Consider the following 26,452-nt stretch of genomic DNA (forward strand, 5'->3'; position numbering starts at 1 on the left):
GGTTTTTATAGCAAGCATATGGTTTTTATAGCTGGGATATGGTTTTTATAGCAAGCACATGGTTTTATAGCAAGCATATGGTTTTTATAGCAAGCATATGGTTTTATAGCAAGCATATGGTTTTTATAGCAAGCATATGGTTTTATAGTAAGTATATGGTTTTTATAGCAAGCATATGGTTTTTATAGCAAGCATATGGTTTTAAAGTAAGTATATGGTTTTTATAGCAAGGATATGGTTTTTATAGCAAGCATATGGTTTTATAGCAAGCATATGGTTTTATAGCAAGCATATGGTTTTTATAGCAAGCATATGGTTTTATAGCAAGCATATGGTTTTATAGCAAGCATATGGTTTTGAAGTAAGTATATGGTTTTTATAGCAAGCATATGGTTTTTATAGCAAGCATATGGTTTTATAGCAAGCATATGGTTTTATAGCAAGCATATGGTTTTTATAGCAAGCATATGGTTTTATAGCAAGCATATGGTTTTATAGCAAGCATATGGTTTTTAAAGTAAGTATATGGTTTTTATAGCAAGGATATGGTTTTATAGCAAGCATATGGTTTTTATCGCAAGCATATGGTTTTATAGCAAGCATATGGTTTTATAGCAAGCATATGGTTTTTTAGCAGACATATGTTTTTTATAGCAAGCACATGGTTTTTTAGGAGGCATATGTTTTTTTATAGTGAGCACATAGTTTTATAGCAAGCACATGGTTTTTATGGTAAGCATATGCTTTTTATAGCAAGCATATGGTTTTATAGCAAGCATATGCTTTTTATAGCAAGCATATGGTTTTTATAGCAAGCATGTGGGTTTTATAGCAAGCATATGGTTTTTATAGCAAGTATATGTTTTTTTTTTAGCAAGCATATGGTTTTTATAGCAAGCATATGGTTTTTAAAGTATGTATATGGTTTTTATAGCAAGGATATGGTTTTTATAGCAAGCATATGGTTTTATAGCAAGCATATGGTTTTATAGCAAGCATATGGTTTTACAGCAAGCATATGGTTTTTATAACAAGCATATGGTTTTATAGCAAACATATGGTTTTTATAGCAAGCATATGGTTTTTAGAGCAAGCACATGGTTTTTATGGTAAGCATATGGTTTTTATAACAAGCATATGGTTTTATAGCAAGCATATGGTTTTTCGAGCAAGCATATGGTTTTTATAGCTGGGATATGGTTTTTATAGCAAGCACATGGTTTTATAGCAAGCATATGGTTTTTACAGCAAGCATATGGTTTTATAGCAAGCATATGGTTTTTATAGCAAGCATATGGTTTTATAGTAAGTATATGCTTTTTATAGCAAGCATATGGTTTTTATAACAAGCATATGGTTTTATAGTAAGTATATGGTTTTTATAGCAAGCATATGGTTTTACAGCAAGCATATGGTTTCATAGCAAGCATATGGTTTTTATAGCAAGCATATGGTTTTATAGCAAGCATATGGTTTTATAGCAAGCATATGGTTTTTAAAGTAAGCATATGGTTTTTATAGCAAGGATATGGTTTTTATAGTAAGCATATGGTTTTTATAGCAAGCATATGGTTTTATAGCAAGCATATGGTTTTTATAGCAAGCATATGGTTTTTATAGCAAGCATATGGTTTTATAGCAAGCATATGGTTGTATAGCAAGCATATGGTTTTATAGCAAGCATATGGTTTTTATAGCAAGGATATGGTTTTATAGCAAGCATATGGTTTTTATAGCAAGCATATGGTTTTATAGCAAGCATATGGTTTTATAGCAAGCATATGGTTTTTTAGCAGGCATATGTTTTTTATAGCAAGCACATGGTTTTTTAGGAGGAATATGTTTTTTATAGTGAGCACATAGTTTTATAGCAAGCACATGGTTTTTATGGTAAGCATATGCTTTTTATAGCAAGCATATGGTTTTATAGCAAGCATATGCTTTTTATAGCAAGCATATGGTTTTTATAGCAAGCATATGGTTTTTATAGCAAGCATATGGTTTTTATAGCAAGCATATGGTTTTAAAGTAAGTATATGGTTTTTATAGCAAGCATATGGTTTTATAGCAAGCATATGGTTTTACAGCAAGCATATGGTTTTTATAGCAAACATATGGTTTTATAGCAAACATATGGTTTTATTGCAAGCATATGGTTTTATAGCAAGCATATGGTTTTAAAGTAAGAATATGGTTTTTATAGCAAGCATATGGTTTTTATAGCAAGCAAATGGTTTTATAGCAAGCATATGGTTTTATAGCAAGCATATGGTTTTTATAGCAAGCATATGGTTTTATAGCAAGCATATGGTTTTAAAGCAAGCATATGGTTTTTAAAGTAAGTATATGGTTTTTATAGCAAGGATATGGTTTTATAGCAAGCATATGGTTTTTATAGCAAGCATATGGTTTTTATAGTAAGCATATGGTTTTTATAGTAAGCATATGGTTTTTATAGTAAGCATATGGTTTTTATAGTAAGCCTATGGTTTTTATTGTAAGCATATGGGTTTATAGTAAGCATATGGTTTTTATAGTAAGCATATGGTTTTTATAGTAAGCATATGGTTTTTATAGCAAGCTTATGGTTTTTATAGTAAGCATATGGTTTTTATAGCAAGCATATGGTTTTTATTGTAAGCATATGGGTTTATAGTAAGCATATGGTTTTTATAGTAAGCATATGGTTTTTATAGCAAGCATATGGTTTTTATAGCAAGCATATGGTTTTTATAGTAAGCATATGGTTTTTATAGTAAGCCTATGGTTTTTAGAGTAAGCACTCATGATACCGACCTCAGAAGGATGACAGGTTGAGTCAACCCACCTGGTGTTATTTAACGGCACGGCAGGGGCTCAAACTCAAGATCCGAATATCCAGCCACGTTAACCACAGGCTTAACTCCTCACTGATCTTGCAATGGTTCCCTGGTCATCACAGTTTCACAGCCATTGCCCCATGGCCATCTTTGATGAGCTGTACGCTGTACCATAATCCATGCAGAGTGGTGTTGCTGTTTGTTGGTACGGGTTATGCTGGGTGGATTTGGCCCATTGATTTCCAGCAGTAACTCATGGAAGGAGTTTATAATTTGTTCAGGGTGCCGGTGATAACTCGCCTACTCTTCGGTAAGGACACCGTGGGATATTTAAAGTCCACCAAGTGATGCAAACAGTTAGCACCCGCAGTGTTAACACACAGTGTTGAAAAACCGGGATAACAGTTTATAGATGGGACGAGATACGAACCCAGCCTCAAGCACTCACAGGTGTGTGTGCATATACCTCTCGGCAATCCTGCCGTCCTCTACCTTTAGATAATGGTAATCGGAATCTGCAGGGGTCACTAAATGCTGTAAAGTCAAGGTTGAGTAGACCTTGGAGAAAGGTGTTCACTTCCATTATTAATTTTTCGTTTTTACGTTGATCTTAGGCTAATAGTGGAGCTTGTACATAAATCACATGCAGGACAAAGATATCAGTGGACATCAATGTACTTTAATGTGAATTAGTATGCTACACAATGGATCAAATACATGTGCGAAACTAGAACAGCACTCGGTAGAGAGCATACCTCCGCCAGGTTGAACAGTTTACGTTTTGTATCCCACTGATAGGCTACATCTGCATTCGGACCTGATCCAAAGCCAGATCTTCACCAAAATCGAATCGAATCTAATCGATCTTTCTCACACACCCAACCTGTCCACCAAGTATCGACCCAATCCGTCCATAACCTTTTGAGATGTTGTGCTATATATCGTTTTTATGCGTCGACGGAGGCATTATGTTTTCAGGTTGTCCGTACGTCTGTCCGTCCTTGATAGGTTTTCGTTACCGAGATAACTTGAGAACGGCTGAAGGGATCTTAGTCAAACTTAGTGCAGGTATGTATAATCAGGTAAAGATTAATTGATTCGATTTTGGCGTGACGAGGTCAAAGGCCAAAGGCCAGAGGTCATGTTAGGTTAAAAAAATCCTATTACCGCAATTACTTGTGAACCAGTAATGGAATATTTCACCAAATTTGGTACATTGATGTAGAATGATGAAAAGATGAACTGATTAGATTTTAGGGTCACGAGGTCAAAGGCCAAAGGTCAGAGGTCATGTTTGGTAAAAAAAAATCCTGTTACCGCAATAACTTGTGAACCAGTGATGGAATTCTGAACAAATATGGTACACTTATGTAGAATGATGTAAAGATGAACTGATTCGATGTTGGGATCAAGAGGTCAAAGGTCAAACTCTGTAATATGCCTATACTTTGAGAATGGCTGAAGTGATCTAATTCAAACTTGGTGCAGGTGTGTATAATGATGTAAAGATGAAGTGATTAGACTTTGGGGTCAAAGGCCAAAGGTCAGAGGACATGTCAGGAAAAAAATGTGATAACTTGTGAACAGCTGAAGGGATTTAAATTAAAACTTGGTACAGGTATGTACAATGATGTAAACATGAACTGATAACTTTTTGGGTCAAGAGGTCAAAGGTCAGAAGTCATGTCAGGTAAAAATGTGATAACTTGAGAACAGCTGAATGGATTTAAATCAAACTGGGTACAAGTATTATAATGATGTAATCATGTGGGCGGAGGCATATCGGTCGTGACGTCGTGACGTCGAAGAGTGTCGTTCTAGTTTTTCCCTATCTCTCAATGGTGAAGAATCACTTAAAATAATAAAAAAATTCTCTGATCCAGATCCTGATCTTCACCAAAATCTAATAATTTCGTCCTGCTCACACACCCTAATTTTCCACCAAATTTCGATTGAATCCATCGACACCTTTTTGAGATATCGTGTTCACAACAGACGGATAGGGGTGAAAACGTAACGTTCATTCACCTTCGGTGGAGCAGGTAATTCTATTATGTGAGATTTCAACCTAGGTTCCCTGAATCATGAGCCAGGGGTTCAGATGGGAACGCAACACAGACCAATAGGTTAATATTGAATACGAACCACATAAGCAAACGATCAGTAATGTATGTTACACAACCTGCACTTTCGGCAATGATTTTTCATTATTGACGAACTCACCGCTTGTTTTTCGAAAGAACATTTTATACAAAGGTGTAATATGTGCCATCTCGAAGGCAATTGTGCTTACACGTGCACACAGAAGGTTAAAATTGAAACAGTAATTTATGTTCAGATTCATCATCATCAACAATTTACCGTTATCTTTACAGAGCGTTGGTGCTTCGTAAAGAGAAGAGTAAATTCTGATATTTATCCATATTCGGATTTGTCCTCAGGTAGGTGATGCATCGCAAAGTGCGCAGTCCCTCCGATACACGTTAACCTGGGTGTCGCGTATTCCAACATTAGTTGGTGAATATTAAAGATCACACATTGTCCGTTGAGAAGAGGAGGCGAATTATCACCGGCACCCTGAACAAACGATGAGTTCCTTATAAAATCACCTTCAGTTGAATGTCAGACCAGTCCAATTGCTTCATGAAAGACTTGGGCCAAAAATGTTCCCAGGCCGATCCCGCCCGAAAGTGGGAATAATTGGGGCTGTTAAAGTGGTCGTGCAAGTACGCACTTCGTACGCATCCAAAAGGAATTAATGAAACCTCCCACCCACCTTAGGACACCTGCTGGAACCCCAAAAGCTTCCGCAGAAGGTTTCTAGCCCTAAAACTGAGGGAGTATTTCGAGGTTGGTCAGACGAACAGACAGATATCACTGTTTTGTATTTCGTCCTCATTATGAGCACTGGTACGGTTTTCCAGAGGACCTGGGTTCAATTCCTGGTCTGGGCATGTAATTTTCCCACATATCTATATATATATTGTTACCGACACGACTTAAGATGTTGCTTGACCGAGCGGAATGGCCGCCGTGTTCGCACAGTTTACCCGATTCTTCCCCAACTCACCCGATTCCACTCGAACGTTGACCGAATCGCGCTATGCTAAATCAATGAGGGAAAGGACACAACGGCTGGGATAAATGCAACGACACAAGGGGTACAGTTCTCAAGACCTCCGGAGGAGGATATAATTGGTGATGCAGAAACGGGTAGATTACACGGTAAGAGGTAAAGCACAGAAAAGATGGGCACTTAGACACAGTCTTATCTATCCCCGACAGACCACAGACAAACGGGACAAGACTGACTTACACAGGGATTGATGGCAAGGAAGGGCAGGCAGTCGATAGCACAAGGTGCACCTTGGCTCAGGGGCAGAATCAAACGCGGTCCGGTCCAGAGATGCGGGGAGGTATTCAGCGCTTGGAGGTGGCGTCTTCTCTCTCCGTGGTGTGGGCGCATCTGACGTCACCTCCCTCTTTCTGCGCATGTCCAGCGGGGAGTGACACGCCCTCGGCTCGTTGTCTCCGCCCCAGATGGAATCGGTCCGCCGCTTCTATTGGGTGCGGGGGGTTACCGGGCTCCGCCCTTGACGAGGAGCTGGCAGCGAGCCCCTGCGTGGTAACCCCGTCGGAGCACATGTTCAATGGCGGCTAACCAAGCCGGAGTGAGGACGCACACTCCCCGCACCGCCGCCACTGTTGTTGTTGTTGTTGTTGTTGTTGTTGTTGTACCATGAGGAAGAGCTGCGGGGAGGTATTGGGAGGTCCTAAACTTTCTAACGGTGCCATACAATCACATTCTGGTGCAACGAAGAGTCAGAATTAATGGAAACGAGTCCTTAACTGACATAGACTAAGAATAACTAGCAAGATGTCCTATAGTTGTCTACGTGAGATGCGGTGGACCTGGATGCGACATTTAATGGGGGAAATAGGGAAAAGTCGGGTCTACAGAGTGTTATTTACAGAAAATGGGACTAGGGAATGGGGGATTGGGGATAGTTGGGAAGTATTGGGGAAATAGGGGAATATTTACAAGCGGATATGGATGGAGGCCAAATCCCATATCCGCAACATTGCACCCTTCTCTACCTCGGGGCGGCCCGACCCGATAAATTTTTACCTACGTTAGTGTGGCACTCAGATGTAGTTCCCTCTACTATTAACTCAACCATGAGTGCGACAGTTTTACAGATGTTCACAAATGAGTAAATATGTCCCCCTGCGACGTTGCACCCTTCTCCTCACAGAAACACACCGACAGGATAACCGAATCGCGGAAAGAATCCTCAAACTAAACATACAGCCGGTAGGGAGCATTATTTACACAAGACTACACTGATATTTACACTACGATCCAGGACCTGTTCTTGGAGGAACACATGCAGATGTTATGCATAGAGAGAGCACGCATGCCAGCATCGATACACCAACCCACGAGTGCCCTGTGGCCCTACGGCCTTTAATAATGTGCAGAGCACCCCGTCCAAGCACCAAAAGCACCACCCCATCATGTACAGTCAGCACCCTCCGGTGCACCAATAAAGTGTTCATAGTCACCGGTGGTGTCACAGCCGGCCGATGTTCTGCCGCTGGTCTTGCCTTCATGTGGTGTACTTGGCCTTCTTGCTTCTTTAAAAATAAAGAAAGGCGCCAACCGCGTCCATTTCTGAATTGTGGCCGTCAGGGGGCCAACTATAAGTGGTTCACCTGTATGGCATAGGTGCCACGTTGACCCATAGGTCCATCAACGGGTGGTGCTTGCCCGCAAGAGAACTGCAGTCCATGGTGGGCGGCCACAAAAATTGCGGTCCATATGGTGTATCGATCCAGGCAGCAAGCAGCGAAAGTACAGGCCCACAACTGCGGAGCCAGCACCTCTCTGTCCTCTCTCTCTGCCCCAAAGCCAGATCCTCGGAGGCGGGAGACAAAAAAAGAAGACAAGTGAGTAAGGTGGTAAGGGCGCAAAAGTGCACGCAATATTAGGTAATGCACACTAGGGGCACATGGGAACCAGGTGAGACAGGTACGTTCCTACCGTACGCCCCCCCCCCACCAGGTAACCTACATTGCCCCTCCCTTACCCCTTACTGTATCCACAAAACACAACACTACCCATAAACATCTACTTTACACATCAACAAACGTCCCTACTGTCTTCCCCGTTCCTCCCATAAACCAAATTCGTCTTCTCTCCCTCCTAACCAATAAAATTTGCCATTTCCAACTCTCATCAAAATTTGCCATCTCCAACTCAACATCAAAATTTGCCATCACCAATTCATCATCAGTCCCTCCTAAGGAGGGAGAGATGGAATCACCCCAATGTCTCATCCACGTCGTGATGCGTCTCACAAATCCAAACAGCCATTCTCATTTCCTGCAACACAAAACAAAGGAACACAGGTGTGGAGTCATCATCATCACCTCAGGTAAGTGGCTGCGTATGGTGCGACAGGTTCATCAATCCTAACTATTTCCTAACTGACTTTAACAACTTTACATTACCCGGGGTCTTTCCCTGCCAATCCATTGGCCAACTTACACTATGGGTTCTAAAAACCAATTCCCATTGACCAAACTGTGGTGCTTCTCAATTTGGGGTCTCACTCCCCCGATTCATCTCCCGGTGCCCTCGCACAATTTCTGGGCTGTGACGTGTAGCTCTCCCAGCAGGTCTACCCACCTGCACACCTCCACCACTGTAGTTGCCACCTGAGCTTACCTGCTCCTCACCCTAACCTAACTAACTGGGGAAGGCCCTCTCGCACTCTCACCCCCTCAGTGCCCTCTCTGGCACGGGCTGCCCGATCCACACCCGGGATCCTCAGGCACCCACTGACACTAACGGCTCCCAGAGCCCACCTGCGGCCTCACCTGGCCGACATCCTCACAGTGGTGGAGTGCCCAAACCAACTACACACACTAACAGGCTACACGCCCAGCCATTTCCACAACACTAATGCACCCATCCACAATACCATTCTGCAACCGCACCACAGATGCCAATATCCAACCACAATTTACCTATACCTTCTAACTATTCTTTAAACTACCCTCCCCGGGTACTCGTGAAAAGGGGTCCACTCTTCCCCCATCCACACCTTCGCACCATGCACACCACTCCGTACCACTTACTCCAACTCTCTCCACACCACTCATTCCAATACTCCATGTATTCCACACACCTGTACTTGCACACCTGTGCACTCATACTTGGTGCCGCCTGCACCCTTCTCTCCCCTAAGCGCATTTGCGCTGACCCACAACACTCACTACTCATACACTGCTCCACACACCTGTCCAGTTCTCACACAGCATCATCTCATCTAACTACTCCCCTCTGGAACTTGCGCTTCCCAGTCGTCCCTTTAAACTATTGCGCTCCCTCGTCATTATCATCCATACTAATCTACCTGCGTCCCCACTACAGGTATCAGTCCCTAACTAAACTTAACGTCACCTAATGTCATCTTCGCTAGATCCCTACACACCATATCCTAACCCACCCGGGCTAGTTTCCACTGCCATACACCCCATAAACTATAGCGCATTTGCCCCACCCCACATGGGAAGGGTGGCAGGGATGCCACCCTTACCCACCGTCATACGGCGTGAGTGGGACCTTGTGGGACCACCTCGTATGTGAGTCGCTGCCCGCCTGCCGGACCCCGTGCATCGCCCCTTTCGGGGTCAGCGCGGGGCCGAACCGGCCGGGCCCCCACAGTACATTACCCCCAAGGGGCTCCCGTGCCTCCCCTGTCCCTCTAAAAACTACCCCTGTTGGTGTCGATGCATGGGTCACACTTCCGCAACCCGCTACCCATTCCATACCACCACAACCTTGCTCACTCACACCTCGCACCTCTCCCATCACCGGACCCTCTCGCTCGCACCCTCGTTCCATACCCTCCGGACCAGCCATGCACCTCACTCTTGGCCTCTCACGAACATCCGGGTCTATCTCGACCCCCAAGCTTATTAAATCACCTGGCGCATCATACGCACGACCATATTGGTCACCACTTACACCGGGTCCTCTTTCTCTTCGCTTCTCCTCCATCACCTGCGAATCCCTCATCCGGTTAATGAGCACATCATCACGATCCGAACACAGACTTTGGACCAATTCTTTTACTTCCTCCTTTATCTCTTTCTTATCCTCTCTCCGTCACTTCTTAATTTCGCTCACCCCTTCCTCCACTTCTTCTAATTTCTGCTTCACCTCTTTTATTTCCCGGTGCGTCTCCTCAAGCTCGTCCTCTAAGGCCACCTTGACCGTTTCTATGTGCGTCCTCACCTGCCGGTCCTTCGTCTCCATTACCTCTGTCACCTCGTCCAACCTCGTTGTCAGTCCCTCACGTACCATCTGACATTCCCTCTTCGTCGCTATCAAGTCGTCTTTTAGTTCTTTCTGTGTCGCTTTTAACCCTCCTAGTACCGCAGTGTTCCTTTGTACCTGCTCCACTAACTCAGTCTGTCCCACCGTCAGCTGTTCCACCTCCTGCGTCAGGTCCTCTATGCCCCCTTGTAACTTTACAGTCCCCTTTCTCACCTCCTTCTCCATTCGCTCCTTACAGTGCCTCACCTCCTCGCGCACTCCTCCGACCTCCTCACTCACACCTCTTCTGATCTCCTCTCCCATCACTTGCATCTCCTGCCCAGATGCCACCCTCATCTGCTCCATTTCCTCCCTGTGAGCATCCAATTTAGTTTCTACCCCCATTCTGACCCCCTCTATCTGCTGCCCCATTTGTTTAACTTCCCTTTCCGCTTGGTCCCTCATGTCCCTCAATTTGCCTTCCATACTGTTTTCTAACCCCTCTAACCCCTTTTTCATCCCTTCCATTTGATTCTCCTGAACGGCCATTCTGTTTTCTACCCCCATTAACCCCTCCTGTATTTCCCCTAATCTATTGTCTAATCCCTCTATTCTACTCACTAACCCTCCGATCTGGGCCCCCATGTCCTCCCTCAATTTCTCGCTATTGGACCCCATCCTTTGTTCTAACCGTTGGCTATTGGCCCCCATGTCCTCCCTCAATTTCTCGCTATTGGACCCCATTTGGCCCTCCAATCGCTCACCCTGAGCATCCATCCGGTTCCCCATTCGCTCACTATCAGCCCTCATACTGTTTTTCAAACCTCCAATTTGGTCTCCCATTTGTCCCATAAGGGCCCCCATCATTCTGTTTTCCATTTCTTCATTATTCTTGTCCATAAGGGCCTTCATTTGTATAAAAAAAAGGTTCAAATCCACCGGTGGCGCTACTACGGTCGCGGGCGCGGTCGCCGTGGCCATGTGCGAGGCGCCATTTTGCGCGCCCGTAACCTCGTGCGAGACGACGCTATTTTGCGAACCTGCCACCCTCACTGCTTCGCTCTCCTCTTGTCCCTCAATTTGGTCCTGGATCGAACCTGCCTCACTCTCCTCTACCGGAACCCAGCCGTCTTGATCTGCCATAGCGCGACTTTCAAAATTCGGGTTTTTATTTTTGTAAAACACAATCAAATTTCGCCGTTAATAATTTCGAGCGCTTCGGGTCCGATCTCACTCCCCGACACCAATTGTTACCGACACGACTTAAGATGTTGCTTGACCGAGCGGAATGGCCGCCGTGTTCGCACAGTTTACCCGATTCTTCCCCAACTCACCCGATTCCACTCGAACGTTGACCGAATCGCGCTATGCTAAATCAATGAAGGAAAGGACACAACGGCTGGGATAAATGCAACGACACAAGGGGTACAGTTCTCAAGACCTCCGGAGGAGGATATAATTGGTGATGCAGAAACGGGTAGATTACACGGTAAGAGGTAAAGCACAGAAAAGATGGGCACTTAGACACAGTCTTATCTATCCCCGACAGACCACAGACAAACGGGACAAGACTGACTTACACAGGGATTGATGGCAAGGAAGGGCAGGCAGTCGATAGCACAAGGTGCACCTTGGCTCAGGGGCAGAATCAAACGCGGTCCGGTCCAGAGATGCGGGGAGGTATTCAGCGCTTGGAGGTGGCGTCTTCTCTCTCCGTGGTGTGGGCGCATCTGACGTCACCTCCCTCTTTCTGCGCATGTCCAGCGGGGAGTGACACGCCCTCGGCTCGTTGTCTCCGCCCCAGATGGAATCGGTCTGCCGCTTCTATTGGGTGCGGGGGGTTACCGGGCTCCGCCCTTGACGAGGAGCTGGCAGCGAGCCCCTGCGTGGTAACCCCGTCGGAGCACATGTTCAATGGCGGCTAACCAAGCCGGAGTGAGGACGCACACTCCCCGCGCCGCCGCCGCTGTTGTTGTTGTTGTTGTACCATGAGGAAGAGCTGCGGGGAGGTATTGGGAGGTCCTAAACTTTCTAACGGTGCCATACAATCACATTCTGGTGCAACGAAGAGTCAGAATTAATGGAAACGAGTCCTTAACTGACATAGACTAAGAATAACTAGCAAGATGTCCTATAGTTGTCTACGTGAGATGCGGTGGACCTAGATGCGACATTTAATGGGGGAAATAGGGAAAAGTCGGGTCTACAGAGTGTTATTTACAGAAAATGGGACTAGGGAATGGGGGATTGGGGATAGTTGGGAAGTATTGGGGAAATAGGGGAATATTTACAAGCGGATATGGATGGAGGCCAAATCCCATATCCGCAACAATATATATATATATATATATATCTGTGCAGTGTCTGTCCTGTGTTGTCCTGTGTTGTCACTGAACTACTCTCTCAAACTTTAGTGAAATCCTACCAAACTTCTGGTGGTGAGGTGTTTTGAATGACGTGGTGGTGAGGTGTTTTGAATGACGTGGTGGTGAGGTGTTTTAAATTACTTGGTGTTGAGGTGTTTTAAATTATGTGTTGGTGAGGTGTTTTAAATTAGGTGGGGGTAAGGTGTTTCAAATTAGGTGTTGGTGAGGTGTTTTAAATTAGGTGGGGGTAAGGTGTTTCAAATTATGTGGTGGTGAGGTGTTTTAAATTAGGTGGGGGTAAGGTGTTTCAAATTATGTGGTGGTGAGGTGTTTTAAATTATGTGGTGGTGAGGTGTTTTAAATTATGTGGTGGTGAGGTGTTTTAAATTATGTGTTGGTGAGCTGTTTTAAATTATGTGTTGGTGAGGTGTTTTAGATTTGGTGGGGGGGGGGGGGGTGGTTAGGTATTTTAAATTATGTGGTGGTGAGGTGTTTTAAATTATGTGTTGGTGAGGTGTTTTAAATGATGTGTTGGTGAGGTGTTTTAAATTAGGTGGGGGTAAGGTGTTTTAAATTATGTGGTGGTGAGGTGTTTTAAATTATGTGGTGGTGAGGTGTTTTAAATTATGTGGTGGTGAGGTGTTTTAAATGATGTGGTGGTGAGGTGTTTTAAATGATGTGGTGGTGAGGTGTTTTAAATGATGTGGTGGTGAGGTGTTTTAAATTATGTGTTGGTGAGGTGTTTTAAATGATGTGTTGGTGAGGTGTTTTAAATTAGGTGTGGGTAAGGTGTTTTAAATTATGTGGTGGTGAGGTGTTTTAAATTATGTGGTGGTGAGGTGTTTTAAATTATGTGTTGGTGAGGTGTTTTAAATTAGGTGGGGGTAAGGTGTTTTAAATTATGTGGTGGTGAGGTGTTTTAAATTATGTGTTGGTGAGGTGTTTTAAATGATGTGGTGGTGAGGTGTTTTAAATGATGTGGTGGTGAGGTGTTTTAAATGATGTGGTGGTGAGGTGTTTTAAATGATGTGGTGGTGAGGTGTTTTAAATTATGTGTTGGTGAGGTGTTTTAAATGATGTGTTGGTGAGGTGTTTTAAATTAGGTGTGGGTAAGGTGTTTTAAATTATGTGGTGGTGAGGTGTTTTAAATTATGTGGTGGTGAGGTGTTTTAAATTATGTGTTGGTGAGGTGTTTTAAATTAGGTGGGGGTAAGGTGTTTTAAATTATGTGGTGGTGAGGTGTTTTAAATTATGTGTTGGTGAGGTGTTTTAAATTATGTGGTGGTGAGGTGTTTTAAATGATGTGGTGGTGAGGTGTTTTAAATGATGTGGTGGTGAGGTGTTTTAAATGATGTGGTGGTGAGGTGTTTTAAATGATGTGGTGGTGAGGTGTTTTAAATGATGTGGTGGTGAGGTGTTTTAAATGATGTGGTGGTGAGGTGTTTTAAATGATGTGGTGGTGAGGTGTTTTAAATTATGTGGTGGTGAGGTGTTTTAAATGATGTGGTGGTGAGGTGTTTTAAATTATGTGGGGGTGAGGTGTTTTAAATGATGTGGTGGTGAGGTGTTTTAAATTATGTGTTGGTGAGGTGTTTTAAATTAGGTGGGGGGGGGGGGGGGTAAGGTGTTTTAAATGATGTGTTGGTGAGGTGTTTTAAATTATGTGTTGGTGAGGTGTTTTAAATTAGGTGGGGGGGGGGGGGGGTAAGGTGTTTTAAATTATGTGTTGGTGAGTTGTTTTAAATTATGTGTTGGTGAGCTGTTTTAAATTATGTGTTGGTGAGGTGTTTTAAATTATGTGTTGGTGAGGTGTTTTAAATTAGGTGGGGGGGGGGGGGTAAGGTGTTTTAAATTATGTGGTGGTGAGGTGTTTTCAATTAGGTGGGGGGGGGGGGGGTAAGGTGTTTTAAATTATGTGGTGGTGAGGTGTTTTAAATTAGGTGTTGGTGAGGTGTTTTAAATTAGGTGGGGGTAAGGTGTTTTAAATTATGTGGTGGTGAGGTGTTTTAAATTATGTGTTGGTGAGGTGTTTTAAATGATGTGGTGGTGAGGTGTTTTAAATTATGTGGTGGTGAGGTGTTTTAAATGATGTGGTGGTGAGGTGTTTTAAATGATGTGGTGGTGAGGTGTTTTAAATTATGTGGTGGTGAGGTGTTTTAAATGATGTGGTGGTGAGGTGTTTTAAATTATGTGGTGGTGAGGTGTTTTAAATTATGTGTTGGTGAGGTGTTTTAAATGATGTGGTGGTGAGGTGTTTTAAATTATGTGGTGGTGAGGTGTTTTAAATGATGTGGTGGTGAGGTGTTTTAAATTATGTAGTGGTGAGGTGTTTTAAATTATGTGGGGTGAGGTGTTTTAAATGATGTGGTGGTGAGGTGTTTTAAATTATATGGTGGTGAGGTGTTTTAAATGATGTGATGGTGAGGTGTTTTAAATGATGTGGTGGTGAGGTGTTTTAAATTATGTGGTGGTGAGGTGTTTTAAATTATGTGTTGGTGAGGTGTTTTAAATGATGTGGTGGTGAGGTGTTATAAATTATGTGGTGGTGAGGTGTTTTAAATGATGTTGTGGTGAGGTGTTTTAAATGATGTGGTGGTGAGGTGTTTTAAATTATGTGGTGGTGAGGTGTTTTAAATGATGTGGTGGTGAGGTGTTTTAAATTATGTGGTGGTGAGGTGTTTTAAATTATGTGTTGGTGAGGTGTTTTAAATGATGTGGTGGTGAGGTGTTTTAAATTATGTGGTGGTGAGGTGTTTTAAATGATGTGGTGGTGAGGTGTTTTAAATTATGTGGTGGTGAGGTGTTTTAAATTATGTGGGGGTGAGGTGTTTTAAATGATGTGGTGGTGAGGTGTTTTAAATTATGTGGTGGTGAGGTGTTTTAAATTATGTGTTGGTGAGGTGTTTTAAATTAGGTGGGGGGTAAGGTGTTTTAAATTATGTGGTGGTGAGGTGTTTTAAATGATGTGGTGGTGAGGTGTTTTAAATGATGTGGTGGTGAGGTGTTTTAAATGATGTGGTGGTGAGGTGTTGTAAATGATGTGGTGGTGAGGTGTTTTAAATGATGTGGTGGTGAGGTGTTTTAAATTACGTGGTGGTGAGGTGTTTTAAATTACGTGGTGGTGAGGTGTTTTAAATTACGTGGTGGTGAGGTGTTTTAAATTACGTGGTGGTGAGGTGTTTTAAATTACATGGTGGTGAGGTGTTCTAAATTATGTGGTGGTGAGGTGTTCTAAATTATGTGGTGGTGAGGTTTAATCGTCCCAAACTTTCAGTCTCCACCTACCCCTCCCCTATGTATGTGCTGAGGGGTTTTCTTTTTAATTCTTTTTTTTTTTCAACGAAAATCTCAACCAAAATTGCTTATTAAAATGTAATATCACAAACACAACAAATACATTTGTGCAAAATAATTGTTTGTATTATGATTGGTGTAAATCATGACAATGTAGCGGCTACCGCTGGGTATACACAATCGCCTTGCACCTACCGAGGACGCGGAGAGATCACCATGCCGGGCTCGCCCAGGACGCCCGGGCATGCCCTCTCTCGACTAGCCAGGCCTCGTCCGGGACGCCCGGGCATGCCCGCTCTCGACTTGCCAGGCCTCGTCCAGGACGCCTGGGCACGCCCCCTCTCGCCTTTCCCGGGCAAACGCTCCGGGATAATGTGTATATATATTGCTGCCCGATAAACGGGCTTTTCAGAGTACCCGAGTTGATTTGACACAATAAAGAAACTCGGACGAATTCCAGCTTTTTGTCGCGTCCATTCTTTCGATTTACGTTGGAGCATAGCTCCTACATTGGTGACCCGACATGGACACGGCAGTTGCCCTCAAACTGCCTACCTTCTGGGAGGCTCACGTGGTGGTTTGGTTCGCCCAGGCAGACTCCCTGTTCGCCCTGCGAGGCATCACGGCCGACGACACCCGCTTCCACCATGTGGTAGCAGCACTCGGCTCAGCCACCGCGGCCCGCGCCCTGAGCCTCCTCGAGCGCCCGCCAGTCTCTGACAAATACGACGCGATTAAAAAGCTCCTCCTCGACGCTTTCGCCCTCTCATCAGCGGAACGCACACGGCGCCTGCTCGACCTGCCCGAGCTCGGCGACACTCGCCCGTCCGAGCAAATGGACTACATGCTTTCGCTGCTCGGCGAGCACTCTCCGGCATTCCTGTTCCGGGAGCTGTTCCTCCATCAGCTGCCTAGCCCAGTACGCCTCGCCCTGGCAAGCACGACGATCACGGATCCCCGCGCCCTCGCCAGGGAAGCCGACAAGATCTCCGCGGCAGGCCAACGCATTGGAGCAGCGACCTGGAGCCCACCGCCGTCCGAAGCAACGCCCATGGCGCCCGAGCACCCGGCACGGTCGACGAACGAACTGCCGACGCAATTGGCGGCCGCTACGCCACGCCGACCACCTCCAGCACGACGACCGGAGCCTCCACCGGACCAGGCGTGGTGTTATTATCATGCCAGGTTCGGACAGAAGGCCCGGACATGCCGTCCACCGTGCACCTTCGGCAAGCCGGGAAACGGCCGGGCCGGCGTTCATTACCAGCCATGAGCGCCGGCCACACGGGCAACTTACTTTTCATCACGGACAAAGCGTCCGGACGGCGCTTCCTGTGTGACACCGGCGCCCAACTGAGCGTCATACCCGCCTCCGATCAGGACAGGCAGTCCGTGGTTTGCAGCCCCTCCTTGGTTGCGGCCAACGGATCGGCCATCCGCACCTTCGGCCCGCGCAACGTCACCCTCTGCTTCGGCGGCCAATGCTTTAATTGGACTTTTGTAACCGCAAGCATGCCCATGGCTCTGCTAGGCGCCGACTTCCTCTGCGCACACGGACTGCTGGTGGACGTCCAACGGCGTCGCCTCATCAACGCCGAGACCTTCAGCTCCCTGGCATGCACATTGAGCAGCTCCGCTCCGACCGAGCTGGCATGCACCCTCCCGGCGGCGAACGAGTTTGCTCGCCTGCTCACGGAGTTCCCGGCCCTCACGCGGCCGACTTTTTCGGCCATCGCAGTACGACATGGGATCGAGCACCAAATACCAACCACGGGCCCGCCGGTCTACGCCAGAGCCCGCCGCCTCGACCCAGCCAAGCTCGCCGTGGCCAAAGCCGAGTTCGACGCTTTGGAACACCTCGGCATCGTGCGGCGCTCCGATAGTGCGTGGGCTTCGCCACTACACATCGTCCCAAAACCAGGGGGCGGCTGGCGCCCATGTGGCGACTACCGCCGCCTTAACGATGCTACCACCCCCGACAGGTATCCGATCCCGCACATCCAAGACTTCTCCGCCCGTTTGGCAGGATGGGTCATTTTTTCAAAGATCGATTTAATACGGGGATATCACCAGGTACCTGTCAGGGTGGCCGACGTCCAAAAAACGGCCATCATCACGCCGTTCGGCTTATTCGAATTCCTGCGAATGCCGTTTGGCCTCAAGAACGCGGCTCAGGCGTTCCAGCGCTTGATGGACGGCGTGCTGCGTGACCTGCCGTTCCTCTTTGTTTACCTGGACGACATCCTGGTCGCCAGCACGTCTCGGGCCGAGCACCTTCTCCACCTCCGAACACTGTTCGGGCGCCTCAGCGAGCACGGCCTCATCGTCAACCCAGCCAAATGCCACTTCGGCACGACGGCCGTTGATTTTTTGGGCCACCACATCACCAAGAACGGGGCCGTGCCGCTGCCAACCAAGGTCGAGGCCATCACCACGTTTCCGCGTCCCCGCTCCATAAAGGCCCTGCAGGAATTCCTGGGAATGGTGAATTTCTATCACCGCTTCGTGCCCCGCGCTGCTCAACTCATGCGGCCCCTCTACGAAGCCCTCCGGGCAAGCCGGCCAAGCACGACGTCGTCTGGTCCGCAGCAATGGACGCGGCCTTTAAAAGCTCAAAGCGGGCCCTCGCCGACGCAACACTGCTCGCTCACCCGGTGCTCAACGCTCCCATCGCCCTCACCACGGATGCCTCCGACTACGCGGTGGGCGCCATACATGAGCAATGGGTGAACGGGGTTTGGCAGCCACTCGCTTTTTTCAGCCGGCAACTCCGGCCGAACGAGCTCAAATATAGCATGTTTGACCGTGAGCTCCTCGGTCTACACCTGGCCGTTCGCCATTTCCGCCACCTCCTGGAGGGCCGACCCTTCACGGCGTTCGTCGACCACAAGCCGTTGGTTTACGCAATGGCCAAGGTCACGGAGCCGTGGTCGGCCCGCCAATAGCGCCACCTCTCCGCCGTGTCGGAGTTTACCACGGACATCCGGCACGTCGCCGGCAAAGACAACGCCGTGGCCGACTGTCTTTCTTGGGCCAGCGTGAACGCGGTCCACCTCGGCGTGGACTTCGCGCTTATGGCGGCGGACCAAACCACCAACACCACGGTGCAAGCCCTCCGGGCGGCGGACACGGGCCTCCGCCTGACCGACATCCCCTTCGCGGACACTGTCCTGCTCTGCGACGTCTCCGAAGGCCAGCCTCGCCCCATCGTGCCCGTTACCTGGCAACGCCGCTTCTTCGCCTCCCTCCATGGCCTTTCCCACCCGGGCCGGAAAGCTTTCCAGAAGCTGGTGTCGGCACGATTCGTCTGGCACGGCCTTCGACGGGACGTCCGCGATTGGACCAGCACCTGCACAGCCTGCCAACAGGCCAAGGTCCACTGACACACCCAGGCCCCGCTGGCACCTTTCACTGTGCCCGAACGACGTTTCGACCACGTCAACGTGGACCTGGTGGGCCCCCTCCCCCCATCACGGGGTTTCACACACCTGCTCACCATGGTGGACAGGACAACCAGGTGGCCGGAGGCCATTCCCCTCATCTCCACCACCACCGCCGACGTGGCGCAGGCTTTCATCGCCACCTGGGTCGCCCGCTTCGGCGCACCGGCGGACATCTCGTCGGACCGCGGACCGCAGTTCACCTCCGAGCTGTGGGGCACAGTCGCCCGCAACCTGGGGGTCAAGCTCCACCGTACTACGGCCTACCACCCCCAAGCCAACGGGTTGTGTGAGTGATTCCACCACTCCATGAAGGCCGCGCTCATGGCCAGCCTTCAGGACGGCGGTTGGGCCGACCGGCTGCCGTGGGTCCTTTTGGGCCTCCGCACGGCCCCCAAGGAGGACCTCCGGGCATCCACCGCCGAGCTTGTCTACGGCCAGGTGCTACGCGTCCCGGGCGAATTCGTGCCCGACGCTACCAGTCCCTGGTCCGCAGCTCACCAGCGCTCGGACCTCCAGGAGACCGCCCGACGGTTTGCCCCCGTGCCAACGTCCCACCACGGTGACCCCCAGTCCTACGTCCCCCCAGCGCTTCGCACAGCGGAGTACGTTTTTGTGCGTCATGACGCACATTGGGGGCCACTCAGGCCGCCGTACGACGGGCCCTTCTGGGTCCTGCGACGGGACGACAAGTCATTCGTCATCGACATCGGCGGCAGGTCGGACTGGATTGCGGTGGACCGCCTCAAGCCAGCGCACGTGGACATCGACCAACCGCCACGGTTGGCCCTTCCGCCACGGCGAGGCCGCCCCCCGTCCACGGTGCCCCCCACTCGACCGCCCACCACCACACCGGACCCCCCCCCCCCCCCACGACCCGCCAGGGGTCGCTTCGGCCGGGTCATCAGGACCCCCCTTAAATGGACCCTGCCGGTGCAAGTCGATTCTGGGGGGACGTGTGTAGCGGCTACTGCTGGGTATACACAATCGCCTTGCACCTACCGAGGACGTGGAGCGATCACCATGCCGGGCTCGCCCAGGATGCCCGGGCATGCCCGCTCTCGACTTGCCAGGCCTCGTCCGGGACGCCCGGGTGCGCCCGGGCATGCCCGCTCTCGACTTGCCAGGCCTCGTCCAGGACGCCCGGGCACGCCCCATCTCGCCTTTCCCGGGCAAACGCTCCGGGATAATGTGTATATATATTGCTGCCCGATAAACGGGCTTTTCAGAGTACCCGAGTTGATTTGACACAATAAAGAAACTCGGACGAATTCCAGCTTTTTGTCGCGTCCATTCTTTCGATTTACGTTGGAGCATAGCTCCTACAACAACACAGCAACTCAGGTAGTCATTATCCTCAGCTAAAATAAGCCCGTTCCTCTGTGACGACGCTTAGCGAGCCGAGCCAAGCTCGTATATATATATATATATATTGGATATACTGTATTGTGAAAGAAATGTTTATGTAGGTGGAAGACAAGCATGAGCTGTTGGTTGGTGACCTTCAAATGCATTGCTCATAAGTATTTTTTTGTTTATGAGACTCAACAGGTTTGTTGTTTTTTTCTTTCTTGCATTGAATGAATTTACTTATATTTTAGGAGTTGCCGAAGGCGAGAAGAAGAGGCCATTTCGTTGGGTACAAAGCTTGTTTATTGTACAGAAATGTCCAGCAACTGCTCTCGAAGTGCGAACGGAAGTCGTAATGGCTTATATTTATATAAAACCAAAAACCCTCTTCGGAAGGCGTGGCTCCAACGCAACAGCCGCGCGTGCGTCACGACCACACAACCAACAGCCCGTGCGCGTGGGTTCGACCAAACATATGGTATTGGTAACCGTCACATGCGGATAAGATAACCGCGACATGTGAATAAGGTAACCGCTACAATATAAACATTTTTGGTTCCAACCTTAAATATCGATTCATGAAGAAACAAATCGTATGAGACGGTGTAGCGGACCCTGACGGAATTAGCGGTGTAACATATTTTATTGAATAATTTTCTACTTTCACCTTACTATAGTATACGAGAGTGTGTATATATGTTTTTAAGTATGTTCTCTGCAATATAATTCAATAATCTGAAGGAAAAGTTGGAAGAGGAAGCGATGTTTACGTCATGACGTCACGGGTTTGTTTTCGCGTGGTTTATTCTGTGCGGCCTGTGCATGTGCTTGAAGTGGAAGTTTGGGGTTTTTTGTGACTGCCGATCGCCCTTTTGCTGGAAATGTAAGCATTAGGCATTTGTCGCGTACCTGTTTGTCCTTCAGTCCGTGATTTGTGTGTCTAAACGTACAAAACAAAAATGCTAATTTGTGTTGAACTTGAAGTGAAGCGGTATCTCAGTGTTATTTCTCAGCCTGTGGCGAGGAATTGTAAATCATCAGCATTTATTAAAATTCCGTTTGTCTACAATTTGTGTACATCTGTTGAACATATTAAACATTCATGAACACAGCTCATCATAACATGCGTTTGAATTTTAAAAAATGTTAAAATAGTTTGTTCTTTTAATTTAAATTAAAGTTTACACAAAACTTTTCAATGTTGACAATATCATTATCCGAATGTAGTTGATTATCACTCTTTCAGTCTTTGTATTATATATTTATATGTCGAAATATATCAAATTTTACCCTCGTGCTCAAAGCATTATTTTCGGCAGAGAGAACGTTCTTCAAAACACGGAAAAGTTGTTTTGGCCTCATATACAAGTCACATGAACTATTTGTGAAGACTGACAAAGTAAAGTGGCGAATGTAGTCTTTGTATAATCATTATACTATCACATGATATGTCTCTGACCGCAATATGTCTCACATTTGCAATAACACACACGGGAGACTTGTACATGAGGATACATGTCTCACATTTACAATAAAACACAGGAGAGACTTGTACACGATGACACACATGTCTGACATTTACAATAACACACAGGAGAGACTTGTACATGATGACACACATGTCTGACATTTACAATAACACACAGGAGAGACTTGTACACGATGACACACATGTCTCACATTTACAATAACACACAGGAGAGACTTGTACATGATGACACACATGTCTCACATTTACAATAACACACAGGAGAGACTTGTACACGATGACACACATGTCTGACATTTACAATAACACACAGGAGAGACTTGTACATGATGACACACATCTCATAATTTGCAATAACACACAGGAGAGACTTGCACATGATGATACAACACATGTCTCACATTTACAATAACACATATGAGAGACTTGTACATGATGACACACATGTCTCACATTTACAATAACACATATGAGAGACTTGTACATGATGACACACATGTCTCACATTTACAATAACACACAGGAGAGACTTGAACATGATGACACATGTCTCACATTTACAATAACACACAGGAGAGACTTGTGCATGATGACACACATGTCTCACATTTGCAATATCACATAGGAGAGACTTGCACATGATGACACACATGTCTCACATTTACAATAACACATATGAGAGACTTGTACATGATGACACACATGTCTCATAATTTACAATAACACACATGAGAGACTTGAACGTGATGACACATGTCTCACATTTACAATTTTTTTTTTTTTTTTTTTGTATACTGAATCGAGGCTCGTGAAAGAGCTAACATTTATTTCACAAACAAATCAACCAGACAAACAAAATATACAAAAAGAGGGAGCGGAAGACAAGATGGGGAGAGAAGGGGAAGCACACAACCACAACATTTGAGCGCAGGGAGAAGTGTGGGAGGGAGAGGGCTTGGGGGCAGGAGGTGTGGGAAGGGGAGGGGCGGGGGGCGGGGGGGGGGAGAGGTATAAAACACAAGGGGACCGAAATTAGCAGGGGTAGAAAAGATCAAGGTTTTTGATGGGTGAGGATAAGAGATGGTGGTGAACAGCTGTTTTAAAGACCTGGAGGGTGGAGTGGGATTGAAGAGAGTGAGGGAGTTTGTTCCAGAGGCGGGAGAAAAGAGGAATGAAGGAATGAAGGTGAGCAGAAAGTCTTGATTTTGGCAGTTTAACCATAAGAGGGATGCAGGCAGATCTTGTGTGACCTGTAGGTATATTTGGGGGACAGAGCCCAGAGAGGGCTGGGGGGGGCAAGGCCAGAGAGGAGTCGGTAGAAGACGGAAAGACCACCAACCTGCCTGCGTTGAGTGAGTGAAAGGCCCTTGGAGTTAGCTTCATCGCGGGAGATTCCAATGATTCTGAACGCTTTGGTTTCAACAGCGTGAAGACGGGCTAGGTGTGAGGCAGGAGCACCAGACCAGAGGGGAGAGCAGTATTCCATAGAGCTGCGGATGAAAGCCTTGTATGTGGTGAGGAGCTCAGGAGTGCCAAGGAAGGACTTCGCACGACGGAGGATGCCCAGTTGGCGACTGGCTTTGGAGGCCAGATTTGAAATGTGGTTTTCCCAGGAAAGATCATGGCAAATAGTGAGACCCAAAAGCTTGAGTGACAGAACTTCTTGGAGAGGATTATTCAGAAAGTGGATGGGAGGGTTTTCCAGTCGGTCTTTTCGGAGAGACATCGTAAGAGTGTGAGATTTATCAGGATTGAAAGACATGTTCCATTTGTTTGCCCAGTCTGTGATTTTGTCCAGGTCTGCAGAGAGTGAGGAGGCTGCAGACTGCCGATCTGAGGGATGAGGAATGGAGCGACAGAGAGTAGAGTCGTCAGCAAAGAGATAGAGAGGATTTTCAAGAGAGTCAGAGAGATCATTGATGAAGACCAGAAAAAGCACAGGGCCCAGAACACTACCTTGGGGAACTCCAGCCTGAACAGGAAGAGGAGATGAGAGAAACCCATTCAGGGCCACACGTTGACTATGACCAGAGAGGACGTCCGCCAGCCATGCGTGGAGATTTCCATGGATACCAAAGGAGGAGAGTTTGGTGAGCAGAGCAGGGTGCCAGACAGTATCGAAGGCACGTGAAATGTCAAGGGAGACAGCTCTAATTTCCTGTTTGGCATTGAGGACCTCCATCCATTTTTGAGAAAGCAGAAGCAGCATGTCCAGAGTAGAGTGACCAGGTCTGAAACCAAATTGATGATCAGAGATCAAGCCATTGGAGAAGAGGAAAGATTTCATATCTGAAGCAATGATGGATTCCATGACTTTGCTGATAATTGGGAGAAGGCTGATTGGTCTGTAGTTGCTGGGATCTGTTTTTGCACCTTTTTTGTGCAAAGCGGTGATGTTGGCTGATGTCCAAGCAGATGGCAGATGACCTTGAGCAAAAGAGAGGGTGAAGAGAACAGAAAGAGGGAGTGAAAGAGTGGAAGAACATGATTTTTGGACCCATGGGCTGATGCCGTCAGGACCAGTTGCAGAATCAGAGTCGAGGGTTGACAGAAACTTTTCCACCTTGTCAGGAGGAAAGGACACAGAGTCCAGGAGCAGCTGGGTACGACTGGGTATGGTGGGCACAGAGAGGGATGGGTTTGGGACACAAGATTTAGAGGCAAACACAGAGTTGAGGCATTCAGCTTTTTCACGTGCGGAGTCAGCCGTTAAGCCGTTTGAGGTGAGGGAGGGGATGGAGGGGGAACAAACACTAGAAACAGATTTGACCAGACGCCACCAGGATTTGGAAGAGGGAGACAGATAAGAGAGTTCGGTCTTGAGAACGGTGAGATATTGTTTCCTGGCTCTCCTGAGGGTGGACACACACTTGTTTCGGGCTTTGTGAAAGGAAATGAGATTTCCTTCCGTTGGATTTGCTTTCCAGGAGACGAAAGCAAGTTGTTTCAGGGCAACAGCCTCACCACAAGATTCCGTGTACCATGGACCGGAGGAAGGTTATGACAACTGAAGACGAGATGGGATAAATCTGTGCATGAGAGAGAGCAATTTACTTTGAAAGAATTCCCAGGATGAGTTGACGTCAGAGGCGGTAGAGATGGGAGACCAGTCCAGATGATTGATGGCTGCTTGAAGACCGTGCCAGTTGGCCTGAGTGAAATGCCAGACGCGTCGACGCTGAGGAGGCTCTCTGAGAATGGTCAGAGAGATGTCCACTTTGACAAGCACATGATCAGATGAGCCGATTGGAGCAGAAGAAGAGCAGCAGACATTTTCAGGGAAGTTTGTCATAACCAAATCCAGAAGAGAAGATGCTCCGTTGACTGAGATCCGGGTCGGGAAATTGACAGATTGTGTCAGTCCCAGTGAGTCGCAGAAGTCCTTTGCTGAAGAGCCATGGCTGGTGAGAGAGGTACCCACACCCAGCCAAATGGCATGGTGACAATTGAAATCACCACATATGAGGAATAGAGAGTTGGGATGGGTAGATAGAAGTTGGTCCATATTATCAGACAGCGAGATGTAGATGGAGTCATCGCTGTTTGGTGGACGGTACAACACACATCTGAACAAAAGGTGGGAGCGAAGGGGAAGCCGTAGCCAAAGGTATTCCTGGGGGTGAGGTGGAGAGAGGGCAGTGGAGGGCGAGTGAGGAAGAGAGTTTTTATAAAGATAGCAACCCCACCTCCAGGACGAGGCTCAGGTCTATCATACCGGAGGAGGGAGTAACCTGGGAGAGATACCAAGGCATCAGAGACATCATGAAGGAGGAAAGTTTCTGTTAAGCAGATCACATCTGGTTTGTCAGAAGCAACCTGTATGGAGAGATCAGTCAAGTTTGAGCGAAGGCCCCGGATGTTTGAGGTCCATACCGTTAATGAAGAGGAAGGGGGAGCATCGGGTCCAGAACAGGGAGGGGGAGGGGGAGGGGTAGGGTAAGATGTGGAAGAGGAGGAAGAGGTAGGGAGAGTTGTTGAAGGTGTGTCAGAGATTTCAGAGATTTCAGAATAGCTTGGAGAAAGGGAAGAATGGGGCGGACAAAAGGTTTGATGGAGATTGGGTGAGGCACAGTGAGGTGTTATTTGAGGAGGGGGAAGAGCGAGGCAGAAGGTTGGGGGAGATGAAGGTGAAAGTTGGAAGGGGGAAGAAGCAGGGAGGATGCTTTGAGGAGGAGGGGTGAGAGGGGAGTCTAGGAGGGGAGGAGCGAGGGAGAGTCTCAGAGGGGAGGGGTGTGGGGGGAGTTTAGGAGGGAGGGGAGGGAAGGGGAAAGGGGGGAGATTTGAAAGGGATGGGTGATGGGGAGGATTTGGAGGGGAGGGGTGAGATTGGATTTTGAAAAGTGTACGATTCATGGGAAACGAACATT

The 26,452-nt window shown here is 47.3% G+C and overlaps 1 protein-coding gene across 3 annotated transcripts in view; it reads left to right on the forward strand.

The window, feature by feature from the left end:
* The first annotated feature begins 21,357 nt into the window (after positions 1-21,357).
* The window catches only part of RPAP1 (RNA polymerase II associated protein 1), a 93,018-nt gene continuing 87,923 nt past the window's right edge, over positions 21,358-26,452 (forward strand). Inside the window, exon 1 of one of the 3 annotated variants that reach the window (XM_078787069.1) lies at positions 21,358-21,479. Coding sequence is in view for 2 of the 3 variants with exons in the window: in XM_078787068.1 (XP_078643194.1) it covers positions 21,478-21,479 (2 nt within the window). In the remaining variant the exon portion in view is untranslated. The remainder of the gene's footprint in view (positions 21,480-26,452) is intronic. The other 2 variants (XM_078787068.1, XM_078787067.1) reach the window with 2 other exon arrangements.

This window comes from Myxine glutinosa, chromosome 11 (genome assembly GCF_964187855.1).
Source record: "Myxine glutinosa chromosome 11, kmMyxGlut1.1, whole genome shotgun sequence".
NCBI classification, from domain to species: Eukaryota; Metazoa; Chordata; class Myxini; order Myxiniformes; family Myxinidae; genus Myxine; species Myxine glutinosa.